The sequence below is a fragment of the Galeopterus variegatus genome, unplaced genomic scaffold, assembly GCF_000696425.1.
Source record: "Galeopterus variegatus unplaced genomic scaffold, G_variegatus-3.0.2 Scaffold5508, whole genome shotgun sequence".
NCBI classification, from domain to species: Eukaryota; Metazoa; Chordata; class Mammalia; order Dermoptera; family Cynocephalidae; genus Galeopterus; species Galeopterus variegatus.
In genome coordinates this window covers 3,722-18,844 of record NW_007731619.1, presented here as the reverse complement: position 1 = coordinate 18,844, position 15,123 = coordinate 3,722, and the positions used below count along the sequence as shown (strand labels likewise).

At 36.0% G+C, this 15,123-nt stretch overlaps 1 protein-coding gene across 1 annotated transcript in view; it reads left to right on the top strand.

The window, feature by feature from the left end:
- The window catches only part of LOC103604966 (coiled-coil domain-containing protein 18-like), a gene marked incomplete at its 3' end in the record, with an annotated part of 25,586 nt that extends 11,964 nt beyond the window's left edge, over positions 1-13,622 (top strand). The window contains exons 5-9 of the mRNA XM_008589551.1: positions 2,587-2,693; positions 3,986-4,114; positions 8,263-8,359; positions 11,114-11,268; positions 13,526-13,622. Of these exons, the coding sequence (XP_008587773.1) occupies positions 2,587-2,693; positions 3,986-4,114; positions 8,263-8,359; positions 11,114-11,268; positions 13,526-13,622 (585 nt within the window). The remainder of the gene's footprint in view (positions 1-2,586; positions 2,694-3,985; positions 4,115-8,262; positions 8,360-11,113; positions 11,269-13,525) is intronic.
- Between the last annotated feature and the right edge of the window lie 1,501 nt (positions 13,623-15,123).

Sequence of the window (15,123 nt, the reverse complement as noted above, 5' to 3'; positions counted from 1 at the left end):
TGGTTAAACTCTCCGTTGTGTTTTTTATTTCACTGAATAACTTCTTCAGTTCGGCAAGTTCTGCTACATTTTTTTTCAGGGCATTGATTTCCTTGTACATTTCCTCTTTCAGGTCCTGTATACTTTTCCTCATTTCATCATGATGTCTAGCTGAGTTTTCTTGTATCTCAGTCAGTTTCCTTAGAATTATCACTCGAAATCCCTTGTCCGTCCTTTCAAGGGCTTCTTGTTCTATAGGATCTAGAGCTTGAGATTTATTATCTTTTGGTGGTGTACTTCCTTGATTTTTCGTATTTTCGGTATCTTTTCTTTGATGTTTGTTCATTGTGGCTGGGGGTTTCACAGTCCACAGATCAGATGAAATGAGCAGAGTATCTTCTGTTCCACTGGGCAGTCTAATGAACAAAGCAGGCAGACTCAGAGGAGAATCGGAGGCAGTGTGCGGAGTCCCCAGTCTGAGTGCGGCCGCCACCCGTTGGCTCCAGCTCAGCTTGATATGTTGGGGCGCTTGGGTCTGTAGGGCCCTGATGTTTGGGTGAGGAGGGACCACCGCTGCTGCTGCTGCTGCCGCCACCGCCGCTGCCGCTGCCACTACCGCTACCGCTCCGGTGCTGGTCCAGTTCCTGCTGCAGCTGCTGAGCCTTTCACGGCAATATCTTCATGGGCCAGGGTCAGAGAGTCTTTGTCCCCCTCCCCGGGGGAAGCGGTGCCCTTCTTGGATGCGGGGCTCAGGCGATGCCGGCGGATTTTCTTCACTCAACGAGCAGAGCATCCAACTTGGCGCCAACTCGTGGCAGGTCCTTTCCCTGGTTTTTAAAAATTTCACAACGAAGAATCTTTGAATAGGCCTCTATTGCTTGTGTTGGGTATGTAAGGAACCTTCCAGGCTGGAAACTTGTGTCCTTTGGTCCTGGAAATTTTTCTTACATAATCTTTTTAATAATTTTCTTCCCTCTATTTTCTTTCTTCTATTTTTCCTATTAGGTGAATGTTCAACCATCTGGATTAATCCTCTAAATCTTTTAGATTTTTTTTTTTGTTTTTTTCATCTGTCTCCCTGTGATTCTTAGCAGAATCCCTCAACATTATTTTTCACACTTGTACTGAATCTTTTATTTGGCTGTTATACTTTTTTCATTTTCCAAAACTTTTTCTTGTTTTTTGATTCTTTTGTATTTATTAACATCCTGATATGTATCCTCTCTTAGCTTTCTGAAGGTATAATAATTTTTTTGTTTGCTTGCTTTGCTTGTTGCCAGCTTCATTTTTCTTTTGTTTTGGCCTCTGATTTTCATGTTAAAAGCTTTTTTCAGATGTTAGTGTTTTGGCTGTTCATATTTAAGAAAAAGGTATTTAAATGCTGTTTGGAAGCTCTCTGTATATTGCTGAGGTTTGCTATCCAGTGGGCTTCATTTTGGGGTGATAGCTGGGGAGGTGTCTCTTTTGTAGGGAAATGCCCATCTGCCCCCTAGTATCAGTATGTGACAATTTTTCTTTGGAGCTGTTGAGTGCCTCCAGCAAAGAATCCTTTGATTTCCCAACTGTGGGATAATTGTAAATGCAATGGAGTAGAAACCTGGGGGCTGATGGTTCTATCTTAATCTCCTTGTTTATAGCTCTACCTCATCCCTTCTCATTCACAATGTGTCCCAGAGTCACAAGCCTCTTCTGTTCAATTTATTCAGATAGTAGGCTTTCTGCCTCCTTTCTGGTAGGCCATCACCTTGCTATTGGTATTCTGGGAGTGGAAAAAGGAGGGGTGACTGTTACTTGCAGAGACATTAACCTGTATCCCTAGTTTTCCATCCAGGACCTTACCCCTGTCACCATGTTCTAAACTTATTTTTCAGGAATAATTAGTTCTGTTATTGATACTATCTTCCATACCATTTAGGTTGTGGATTCCTATTTTGCTACAATAGTTGTATTGTCTTTATCTTCCAGGTTGTAAGATTACTCTGCATTTCTGTATTATCTAGATTTTCTCTAGTAAGCATGCATTCTAAACTTAGATTTTTAAATCATAAAACGTTTAGCATGTATGTATTTTCCTTTTATAATTTCTTATAGTTTGATATTTTATATTTAATTCTCTTATATGTGTGAGATTAATCTTCCTAGATGGTGTCAGTAGAGATTCTGTTTTTTTCCCAAATAGCTAATTACTTAAGATATTAAGTTGATGTTGGCAGGAGCTTATATGGCTTGTGATGATGACATGACCATGTAAATGTTGATCAAAGGAATAGATAAGGCCGGCCTGGTGGCGCACTGCTACAGTGCGCCGCTTGGGAGTGCAGCGGCGCTCCCGCCGAGGGTTCGGGTCCCACATACAGACCGGTTCCCACTCACTGGCTGAGCGAGGTGCGGGTGCAGCACCGAGGGTTGCGATCCCATTGCCGGTCTCGGTCCGGTACGGGCGCGACACTGAGGGTTGCGATCCGTTGCCGGAATAGATAAGATGAGCTTTACACCTGACCGATGATTTGGGAGTCCTATTGAGCCCCTTTATCTGACAGGAAAAAAACTAAGGACCAAGTAGATTTTCTCAAAGAAAGTACTCTAAAAGTTGTTTTCATGTTTTAGGTTTCTATGCTTGAGTCTGCTCAACAGCAAGCAGCCAATGTCCCAGTCTTAGAAGAACAGATTATAAATTTGGAAGCAGAAGTTTCAGCCCAAGATAAAGTTTTGAGGTAAATATACCTTTATAGCTTTAAAATTTTTATTTCCTACTTCTAATTTTTGTTACATCTTGTTAAATCTTGTCTTCCACTGCAATAAATCTAAAGTAACTTAATAATGTTCAGGTGCCTTAGAACTTGTTGACTCTATTTTTAGTCAATCGTAACTCCTTTTGGCTGCAGGTTGTGTGCAGTATTTAGGGCCTAAAAAGACTAAATCTAAGCTGAGATGCTTAATTACGTGCTTTTATTAAATATGAATTAACTCATAACAGTGTATATTTAGTGCTTCAATGGGAGTTCAAGAAATAAAATACAAGGTATTAGGCACTTTGTAATTTATTCTCCTTTTCTGCTCTGAATACAGTGGGAAACATATGCATACTAGAAAGCATATTACTATATTTGAGTGATTCTCAAAGTATAGTTCTGGGACCAGCAGAATTTAGAAAGCATATTACTATATTTGAGTGATTCTCAAAGTATAGTTCTGGGACCAGCAGAATTAGCATCAGCTGGGAACTTGTTGAAATGCAAATTCTTAGGTTCTGTCTCAGCTTACTGAATCACAAACTTTGGGAGGTGGGACCTAGAACTTTGTGTTTTAACGAGTTCTGCAGATGATTCTGGTGTACACTACAGTTGTCTTTCATATCCATCGGAGTTTTATAGTTTTCTTTGTAGTACATATATTTAAAAAAATTTATTCCTATGTATTTTATATTTTTGGTTATAATGAATTTGTTTCCATTCAGTTTATTGCTAATATATGGGAAGGCTACTAATTTTTGTATAATATAATTGTTTTGTAATTGGACTATTTCTCACACTCTTATTAATTCTAATTATTTTCTTTTTGGTTCTCCTGGGTTTTCCAGGTAGCTAATGCTACTATCAGCAATTAAAGAAAAATTTGTCTTTCCTTTCAGCATTTATATTTCTTATTACTTTTTCATTTTTGCTTTTTGTACTGGGTACAACCGTCAGAAAAATTGCTGGATGTGGGTAGGATAACAGTCATCCTTATATCGTTTCTGAATTATATAGTAATGCTTCCAGTATCTGGCCATGAAATTTGATGCGAGTTGTAACTTCAGATATATTTATCATTTGATGGAAATATTCTTTAATTCCTTATAAAAACTCTTGATAAGTGATGAATATGCCTTTTTCTCTGTCTTTTGTTATATATTTGTTTCTCTTAACTCATTGATTCAATGTTAGTAGAATTCTAGTGTTGAATTATTCTTGCAAACCCAGAATAATCTCTTAATAGTCTTTTAAAAATATCTTTTATTTTATAGAGAGGCAGAAGATAAATTAGAGCAGAGTCAGAAAATGGTGATTGAAAAGGAGAAGAGTTTGCAGGAGTCCAAGGAGGAATGTATAAAGTTGAAGGTGGACTTACTTGAACAAAGTAAACAAGGAAAAAGGTATGTATTTTTAAACCAAATATTTTTTTTGAGGGGTATAAAAGGATACATTACATATTTAAAATTCTAGTTAATTTTTGAAGTGAAAAAATTTTAGAAATTGGACAGTAGAATAACTTGTTATTTTTGTCCTGTAATTTTTTTTTTTTTCATTTTCCATTAAAATTTTCATGTGTGGATTTTATGCTATTGGCATTCTGGATTGGTGTTAATTCTTAGAAGACTGATAATGATCATCAATGTAATGGTATCTACTTATTTCTGAAATTGAGTTACATGACCTACTTAAAAACCAGTACATTGAGTTCAAAATATGAATACAGAAAAAACTTTTAAGTTAATATTACTCTGGTAAAATTAAATAAAATGTTGCATGAATTCTTCAAAAGAAAGTTTTACCTCATAGATATGATAGAAAAAGATACTCGATTCATGAGGAATACATAAGTAAAATTTAAAATATTTTTTGTAAATTGTGTCTTGAAATAAAGTTTTGTAGGTAGCTCTGATCAAGGAACCATGAGCTTTGAATGCCAGTTAACTTTTAAACTAATAAGGATTTAACATTTTTGAGTTTAAATTAATAAGATTTTACAACATATAATTACAGTAGCTTTTACATAGGGTAAAATCATAATGTGCATTTTTATCTTCCTCGACAAAAAAATATTTTTAAGATTTATACTATGGTATGAATTAGGTTATAAAGAAAATATTTGTTAAAAGTGATCATAAATAGGTTAAATATTTGTTTGCATATGCATTTACATTTCTAAAAACCACTCTAAACCCATCTATACATCATTTTTTTCATTTAAATAGGTTCAGAAGAACATTTTTCCAGCAGCATTTGGTTAGCCTAGTTCAAGTTGCAAAGTGTATTTTTTTTTTCCTTTTTGTCTTTTTTCGTGACCGGTAACAGGATCGCAACCCTCAGTGTTGCATCCGTACCGCGACTGGCTACGGGATCGCAACCCTCGGTGTCGCGCCCGCACCGCGCTCAACCAGTGAGTGGACCGGTCTCCGTACCGCGACTGGCTACGGGATCGCAACCCTCGGTGTCGCGCCCGCACTGCGCTCAACATGGGACCGGTCTCTATATGGGATCCGAACCCTCAGCGGGAGCGCCGCCGCACTCCCAAGTGCGCCACCGGGCCGGCCCTGCAAAGTGTATTTTGTAGGCAGTAATGCTTAGTGGAACATGTTTAGATTTTTGAGTCAGACATTCAGATTTTACCTCATAGAGGCTTTATTACCTTGTTTACATAGCATTTACATGGTATTAGGTATTATAAGTAATCTAGAGGTAATTTAACATATACAGGAAGATGTACACAGGTGATATTCAAATAATATGCCATTTTATATAAAGAACTCCACATATTTTGGTATCCTCAGGGATTCCCAGAACCAATTCCTTGCAGATACTGAGGGACATCTGTACTCATAAGTGGATAGGTGTAGGAGGAGATGAGGTAAGAAAGACAGGCTAGATTCAGACTGTAAATGTTTTTGCATTATACGAAAGGATTTGTATTTAACCTGGAAAGCATGAATGGCCAGTTGAGATCTTTAGGTAAAGGTTTGATATGAAAACTCTTGTAACTTTTTGAGGAACTAGAATGAATATTGATCTGAATGTGTGCTCTAAAATTTGTGTTGGAAACTTGATCCCAATGGAACACTGTTGGGAGGTGGGGTCTTTTGGGAGGTATTTAGGTCATGAGAACTCTTCTCTCATGAGTGGATTAATGCTGTTATAAAAGTGCTTGATGGAGGAAGTTTGTCCCTTTTTGCTCTTCTGCCTTCTGCCATGTGAGGACACTCTCTCTGGGAATTGACTATCCCTGGGAGGTTCAGTATTCCTAGGGTCAGCAAGACCACAGATGTTAAAATGTCAGAATAAAAAGACATGTTTACTACAAAGGAAAAAATTATACAACTTTATTGAACATCTTAAAAGATTTAGATAATGACCTACATACCATTTTTCTAGAAGGGAACCTAATATAAAAGTGTCAAGTTTTCCCGCTGGCTCAGTTGGATAGAGCGCAGTCTTGTAATATCAAAGTCAAGGGTTTGGTTCCACTTACCGGACAGCTGCCAAAAAAAAGTGTCAAATTTTCCCAATATAATTTATATATTTAGTACAATTACAATCAGTGTCTCAATAGGATTTTTGGTGGAACTTAATGAACTGACCCTAAAAATCATATGGAAGAATCAAGGTCCAAGAATAGACAAGGCAATTTAGGAGCTGTAGACTAAGCTGGAGAACATGTCTACAGATACCAAGTCTTTTAAAGTTAGAGAGAGAGAGAGAGAGAGAGAGAGAGAGAGAGACTCTCACATACTCTCCTTTTAAAGCCTTAAAGAATGTAAGATTACACAGATTTTAAGGTGCACTATTTTTTCATTTATCCCTAAGAAAAAAAAATCACTATGAAACTGATATACCATTGATTGTAGAATACATATCAATTTTAGAGATGTTGAAAGTGTGAAAACAATGTGCATCTTAGATGAACTACGATATATACTATATTGGGGTATAGGTTAACATGTAAGTGTATAAAATGTATGGTAATAAAAAACACCAAAATCAGGTTAGTGGAAGAAGTGAGGGGAATGGGATTTGGAAGAGACAGATAGGGACCTCAACTCTATTTTGTGCGCTTAAAATAAAAAAGTCTACACGAAGGCAAAGAGTTAAAATTCATTAAGGTTGAGTTGGATGGGGGTATGTGGATATATTTATCCATGTTTTTCTGTGTGGCTGAAATATGTCATGACCTTTTTAAAGTTGGAGGTGAGAAAGAGTAAGTAAGTATAAAGTGGATAAGTTTAGGTTAAAAGGAAGAATGATAGAGGAAAGCATAGTGTCTGGGGAAGTTTTTGTTTGTTTAAGTGAGAAAAACATATGTTTTGCTTTCTGAATTCTAGCTATGCAGGCTCAGGAATGGAATATATTCTTACAAATTTTCAGAGAAGTACCTTATTGTCTAAACTTTCTATTCTTTATGTGAAACTTTGAAGCCAAATAGACATTCCTGATATCCATATTTGCTATCCAATCTTTTTCTTTTTCTTTCTTTTTGACCAGTAAGGGGATTGCGACCCTCGGCACTGGTGTTGTCTGCACCACACTCAGCCAGCGAGCGCACCGGCCATCCCTATATAGGATCCGAACCCGTGGCCTCGGCGCTATCAGCGCTGCACTCTCCTGAGTGAGCCACGGGGACCGGCCCTTTGCTATCCAATGTTAAAGACCACATAGATTCAGAAAATGAGAGATACTTTCGCTTGAATTTGTTTATAGTTGTGGCAAAGAAGCCAAAAGAGAAGAGACTGAAAATACAGAAGATAGAGTGAGTTTCTGAAGGGGAGAGTTACAATCCAATGTATACCTAGAGTAGTTTACCTTGAAGAAGGGAAGGGTCACTAACTTCACTTACATTAGAAAGAATGTGATGCGAATAGGTTTAAATATAAAAAAGTTTTTAGGTGAGGCTGTGATACTGACCAAGTCCTGGCCCAGTATTCTCAATTCAATGGGAAAATTATGAGGAAAGGTTGGGGTCAGCTAAGAGATGAGGCAGCAATGTTGGCCTTAAACAGTGCTTGGTGGTGACTGGACTTTTCATTGTTGTTCAGATTTTTATATCTTGTGTCAATAAAAGTTAACTGTTTTTTGAAATAAGTTTTTGAAAGTTGACTTGACCTTTGCAAAGGTCACAGGATTTACTGAGTATCTTTAATATTCTAGACAGTGGTGGACTGATTCTATGGTACCTAACCTTTGAAAATTTATCATCCATCCTCAGGCTACTTCCCTAATCTGTCTTTTCCAGATAGAGGAAAAAAATTGCCAACTCACAAGAACTTATGTATATTTCAAAGTTTATGTTTATACATGTTTTGTGCTATATGTTATTTTTCATATTGATAGAGTAAGAAAATTATTGTAGTATAATCTTTATTCTTCATTTTACAGTTTAAGCCTAATACTTTTTTTTAGTACTGAGAAATCTACTTCTCTGTAGTTATTCCTTATAATTAAATAAAGATTACTTTGGAACTTTAAGTTTTATTAAATTTAAATGCAGAGCATTCTTTACTTTTCTTCATTTTTCCTTTTTAAATGTTAGAGCTGAACGTCAAAGGAATGAAGCACTATATAATGCTGAAGAGCTAAGTAAAGCTTTCCAACAATATAAAGAAAAAGTAGCTGAAAAACTGGAAAAGGTAAGAGATAGTTGTGAAAATTCAGTGTTTTGTATTAATGACCATATTCTAAAAATAAAAGTAGTCATAAATAGAATATATTTATCTATGGTTGAAGCAGAGAGTAATTTTTATGATATTCATAACAAAAATCATTGAAATAAAGAATTTGTAAATATTAGTTAAGGATGATGTTCACCAATCTTTTTACTATCAGCAGATACTTTTTTATCTGAACAGGAGAAACAGTAGAGATTGGAGAAGGAATGAAATATAGAAAAAGATGGGGTGGGTGAACAGAGATTGGAGCTAAAGAAGTTAAAGCAGGAAATTTATTCCCATCACCTAAGTAAAAATGAAGGCAAAGTAAATTATATAGCCTTCAACTGGTCTCCCTCAACCTACCACACTAAGAGGGGCTCACTTCTGCCTCTCAGAGGAGGATTTCTTGAAGTGGAATGTAGTGACGGTATTACATTCATTTAACATCATTAAATGACACCACATGGTAATAAAACCTGTATGGAGGGAGGAAGGCCACAAGTTGAATATTCAAATATGTCTAAGAAGAGAGGTCTGGTAAAGAGATATTGATATGAGAGGCTTCAACCTCAAGGTAATAATTAAAGCAGAGGAAGTTAATGATTCTGTTCACAGAAAGATAGAAGTGCAGAGGAAAGAATGTTTAAGAAGGGTAGAGTAAGAAGATTCAGAGTGTGGATACCTAAAGGGTATTCAATGATTAAACAACTATTAAGTGCCTTTTACATGCAAATCTCTGGGAGATTTGGTGATATGCAAGACATGCTAATCTCTGGGAGATTTGGTGATATGTAACATATGATACCTACTGTGAAAAGTTTATAGTGTAGTAGGATTGACAAGAATGTAAACAAATCATTTCAGTATTTTAAAATGAGAAGTATAATAAAAATAAGTGATAGGTATGATAGGGTGGCATGATGGGAGTTTAATAAACACTGGTGAGTCCAAAGAAAATAAGTGATAGGTATGATAGGGTGGCATGATGGGAGTTTAATAAACTCTGGTGAGTCCAAAGAAAATAAGTGATAGGTATGATAGGGTGGCATGATGGGAGTTAAATAAACTCTGGTGAGTCCAAAGAAAGCTTCACAGAGTAGGAGATGCTTAAGCTGGTAAGGTATCTTAAAGATTGTGGTATATCACTGAATAGTATTAAGCATAGAAAATGATCAAATCTATGTTCTAGGAAGCTCACTGTGATATCCATAGGAAGATGTATTGGAGAGGTTAGAGACAAGTCAAGCTGACTCTAAGAGACCAGACAAGAATATTGAAGATGATGGAGCTGAGTACATAGATATGAGAGATGTTAAAGTTGGAGAATCAGTGGGATCTGGTGACCATTTGAATATACAGTTTGAATATACTATTAGAACGAGGCAGAAAGAGAGAGGGAAAAGTATACGATATCTTTAAATTGCTGATTTGAGTGATTGGTGGATGATTACATCATGAATCAAAATAGATAATTTGGGCAAAAAAGGATAATGAGTTCTGTTTTGGAAATGTCTGTGGGATAACCAGTTATAGGTTTCTAGTAGATAATGTCTACCTTAATTTTTAGAATATGGTCATTAATACAAAGATACAGGTCTGGTTTTAGACATTGAAATCTGGACTAGGGCTGTAGGTTTAAGAACTGACAGTACTTAAGTGGTAGAATCCTTGGATATTGATAGAGTTTGTGAAGAGTGAGAAGAGGATGATAGATACAACCCTGGGAGATAATTAAAGAACAGGTAGAGTAGCTTTTGAAAGATAGTGAGAAGTGATCAGAAAGTTTGAGAATCAGGGGCCGGCCCTGTGGCTCACTCGGGAGAGTGTGGTGCTGGTATCGCCAAGGCTGCGGGTTCAGATCCTATATAGGGATGGCCGGTGAGCTCACTGGCTGAGCGTGGTGCTGACAACACCAAGTCAAGGGTTAAGATCCCCTTAGCGGTCAAAAAAAAAAAAATAAAATATTAAGATCTCATTAGATACCGAAATCTTAAGAGTGAATTAGTTTATCAGATCACTGTTTTGAAAGGCTTGGAGAAGGAATGGGATACCTTAAAGGGAAATTTTAATAAGGTGATCTGTAGGGAGAGGGAGAATACCTAGCAGGAAGACTGTCCTTGGGGAGAGGGAGGACTTTAATGGAGAAAAGAGAGGAAAATGTAAGAGACAGTTTTTTAATACTTTCCTTTTGATTACCATTTTCAGACTGTGCTCAGTAGAGCCCTGTAGTTAGATGGATGTAACAAAGGAAGTAGGGAAGATATGCCTAATCCTCTACTGTCATCCCTCCAACCTGGGTGCTTGGCTTATATCTGTTTTACGTTTTGGACTATGATTTTGGTGGGACAATTTTGTGACTAAAATTTCAAAAATTACTTCTCTGGAACATTTGCACTGAAATTAGTCTTTAGTAACTTGAATGCAGCATCCCTGTATGAGTTGCTTGCCTTATCTATATGAGCCCAGAGTACTTTTGCTTTCAGATGACAGTGCTATTGCCCACAAGCTCTTCGTTTCTGGACAGGTAGTAGTAGCCTCCTCCTTCTCGTCCTTTCTTACTGCCCAGGAATTTCACTTTGCTCCTTTTCATGACAAGGCTGGGGACGTAAACATATGCAATACTTAGTCCATTCTCCTGCTTATTTCTGAAGTCACTACTTACATTTTTAGTTTAAAATACCGAAAACTTAAGACCACATTAGTATGTCCATTTAAACCAAATTATTTTTTTAGGTTCAAGCTGAAGAAGAAATATTAGAGAAAAATCTAATTAACTGTGAAAAAGAAAATAAAAGACTACAAGAAAAGTGCGGTCTATATAAAAGTGAATTTGAAATTCTGAAAGAGAAATTAAGGTACAGTATCTGGTGCAGAAAAAGGAATTTTGTGTAGATATAGAAAAAACTGAAACATTTAAAATGTAATATGTTATATATTGTAATTTTGGGCTTGCATTATGTAGAGGATAAGCTTCATGACTACAACCGTTTTCTAGGCATAAAGTTAGAATTTTAAATGTAATAAAATATGTGATAATGCTACTGGTAAATATAAAGTACTACTAGTCAACATATTTGCTTTGCATGTATTTAAAGAAAACACAGACATAATGTCCTTGTAGTATGACATTAACTAGCTAGTAAGATATGTCTAATATCAGATGCTCTAATAAAAAGAANCTCAATAGGATTTTTGGTGGAACTTAATGAACTGACCCTAAAAATCATATGGAAGAATCAAGGTCCAAGAATAGACAAGGCAATTTAGGAGCTGTAGACTAAGCTGGAGAACATGTCTACAGATACCAAGTCTTTTAAAGTTAGAGAGAGAGAGAGAGAGACTCTCACATACTCTCCTTTTAAAGCCTTAAAGAATGTAAGATTACACAGATTTTAAGGTGCACTATTTTTTCATTTATCCCTAAGAAAAAAAAATCACTATGAAACTGATATACCATTGATTGTAGAATACATATCAATTTTAGAGATGTTGAAAGTGTGAAAACAATGTGCATCTTAGATGAACTACGATATATACTATATTGGGGTATAGGTTAACATGTAAGTGTATAAAATGTATGGTAATAAAAAACACCAAAATCAGGTTAGTGGAAGAAGTGAGGGGAATGGGATTTGGAAGAGACAGATAGGGACCTCAACTCTATTTTGTGCGCTTAAAATAAAAAAGTCTACACGAAGGCAAAGAGTTAAAATTCATTAAGGTTGAGTTGGATGGGGGTATGTGGATATATTTATCCATGTTTTTCTGTGTGGCTGAAATATGTCATGACCTTTTTAAAGTTGGAGGTGAGAAAGAGTAAGTAAGTATAAAGTGGATAAGTTTAGGTTAAAAGGAAGAATGATAGAGGAAAGCATAGTGTCTGGGGAAGTTTTTGTTTGTTTAAGTGAGAAAAACATATGTTTTGCTTTCTGAATTCTAGCTATGCAGGCTCAGGAATGGAATATATTCTTACAAATTTTCAGAGAAGTACCTTATTGTCTAAACTTTCTATTCTTTATGTGAAACTTTGAAGCCAAATAGACATTCCTGATATCCATATTTGCTATCCAATCTTTTTCTTTTTCTTTCTTTTTGACCAGTAAGGGGATTGCGACCCTCGGCACTGGTGTTGTCTGCACCACACTCAGCCAGCGAGCGCACCGGCCATCCCTATATAGGATCCGAACCCGTGGCCTCGGCGCTATCAGCGCTGCACTCTCCTGAGTGAGCCACGGGGACCGGCCCTTTGCTATCCAATGTTAAAGACCACATAGATTCAGAAAATGAGAGATACTTTCGCTTGAATTTGTTTATAGTTGTGGCAAAGAAGCCAAAAGAGAAGAGACTGAAAATACAGAAGATAGAGTGAGTTTCTGAAGGGGAGAGTTACAATCCAATGTATACCTAGAGTAGTTTACCTTGAAGAAGGGAAGGGTCACTAACTTCACTTACATTAGAAAGAATGTGATGCGAATAGGTTTAAATATAAAAAAGTTTTTAGGTGAGGCTGTGATACTGACCAAGTCCTGGCCCAGTATTCTCAATTCAATGGGAAAATTATGAGGAAAGGTTGGGGTCAGCTAAGAGATGAGGCAGCAATGTTGGCCTTAAACAGTGCTTGGTGGTGACTGGACTTTTCATTGTTGTTCAGATTTTTATATTTTGTGTCAATAAAAGTTAACTGTTTTTTGAAATAAGTTTTTGAAAGTTGACTTGACCTTTGCAAAGGTCACAGGATTTACTGAGTATCTTTAATATTCTAGACAGTGGTGGACTGATTCTATGGTACCTAACCTTTGAAAATTTATCATCCATCCTCAGGCTACTTCCCTAATCTGTCTTTTCCAGATAGAGGAAAAAAATTGCCAACTCACAAGAACTTATGTATATTTCAAAGTTTATGTTTATACATGTTTTGTGCTATATGTTATTTTTCATATTGATAGAGTAAGAAAATTATTGTAGTATAATCTTTATTCTTCATTTTACAGTTTAAGCCTAATACTTTTTTTTAGTACTGAGAAATCTACTTCTCTGTAGTTATTCCTTATAATTAAATAAAGATTACTTTGGAACTTTAAGTTTTATTAAATTTAAATGCAGAGCATTCTTTACTTTTCTTCATTTTTCCTTTTTAAATGTTAGAGCTGAACGTCAAAGGAATGAAGCACTATATAATGCTGAAGAGCTAAGTAAAGCTTTCCAACAATATAAAGAAAAAGTAGCTGAAAAACTGGAAAAGGTAAGAGATAGTTGTGAAAATTCAGTGTTTTGTATTAATGACCATATTCTAAAAATAAAAGTAGTCATAAATAGAATATATTTATCTATGGTTGAAGCAGAGAGTAATTTTTATGATATTCATAACAAAAATCATTGAAATAAAGAATTTGTAAATATTAGTTAAGGATGATGTTCACCAATCTTTTTACTATCAGCAGATACTTTTTTATCTGAACAGGAGAAACAGTAGAGATTGGAGAAGGAATGAAATATAGAAAAAGATGGGGTGGGTGAACAGAGATTGGAGCTAAAGAAGTTAAAGCAGGAAATTTATTCCCATCACCTAAGTAAAAATGAAGGCAAAGTAAATTATATAGCCTTCAACTGGTCTCCCTCAACCTACCACACTAAGAGGGGCTCACTTCTGCCTCTCAGAGGAGGATTTCTTGAAGTGGAATGTAGTGACGGTATTACATTCATTTAACATCATTAAATGACACCACATGGTAATAAAACCTGTATGGAGGGAGGAAGGCCACAAGTTGAATATTCAAATATGTCTAAGAAGAGAGGTCTGGTAAAGAGATATTGATATGAGAGGCTTCAACCTCAAGGTAATAATTAAAGCAGAGGAAGTTAATGATTCTGTTCACAGAAAGATAGAAGTGCAGAGGAAAGAATGTTTAAGAAGGGTAGAGTAAGAAGATTCAGAGTGTGGATACCTAAAGGGTATTCAATGATTAAACAACTATTAAGTGCCTTTTACATGCCAAGACATGCTAATCTCTGGGAGATTTGGTGATATGTAACATATGATACCTACTGTGAAAAGTTTATAGTGTAGTAGGATTGACAAGAATGTAAACAAATCATTTCAGTATTTTAAAATGAGAAGTATAATAAAAATAAGTGATAGGTATGATAGGGTGGCATGATGGGAGTTTAATAAACACTGGTGAGTCCAAAGAAAATAAGTGATAGGTATGATAGGGTGGCATGATGGGAGTTTAATAAACTCTGGTGAGTCCAAAGAAAATAAGTGATAGGTATGATAGGGTGGCATGATGGGAGTTAAATAAACTCTGGTGAGTCCAAAGAAAGCTTCACAGAGTAGGAGATGCTTAAGCTGGTAAGGTATCTTAAAGATTGTGGTATATCACTGAATAGTATTAAGCATAGAAAATGATCAAATCTATGTTCTAGGAAGCTCACTGTGATATCCATAGGAAGATGTATTGGAGAGGTTAGAGACAAGTCAAGCTGACTCTAAGAGACCAGACAAGAATATTGAAGATGATGGAGCTGAGTACATAGATATGAGAGATGTTAAAGTTGGAGAATCAGTGGGATCTGGTGACCATTTGAATATACAGTTTGAATATACTATTAGAACGAGGCAGAAAGAGAGAGGGAAAAGTATACGATATCTTTAAATTGCTGATTTGAGTGATTGGTGGATGATTACATCATGAATCAAAATAGATAATTTGGGCAAAAAAGGATAATGAGTTCTGTTTTGG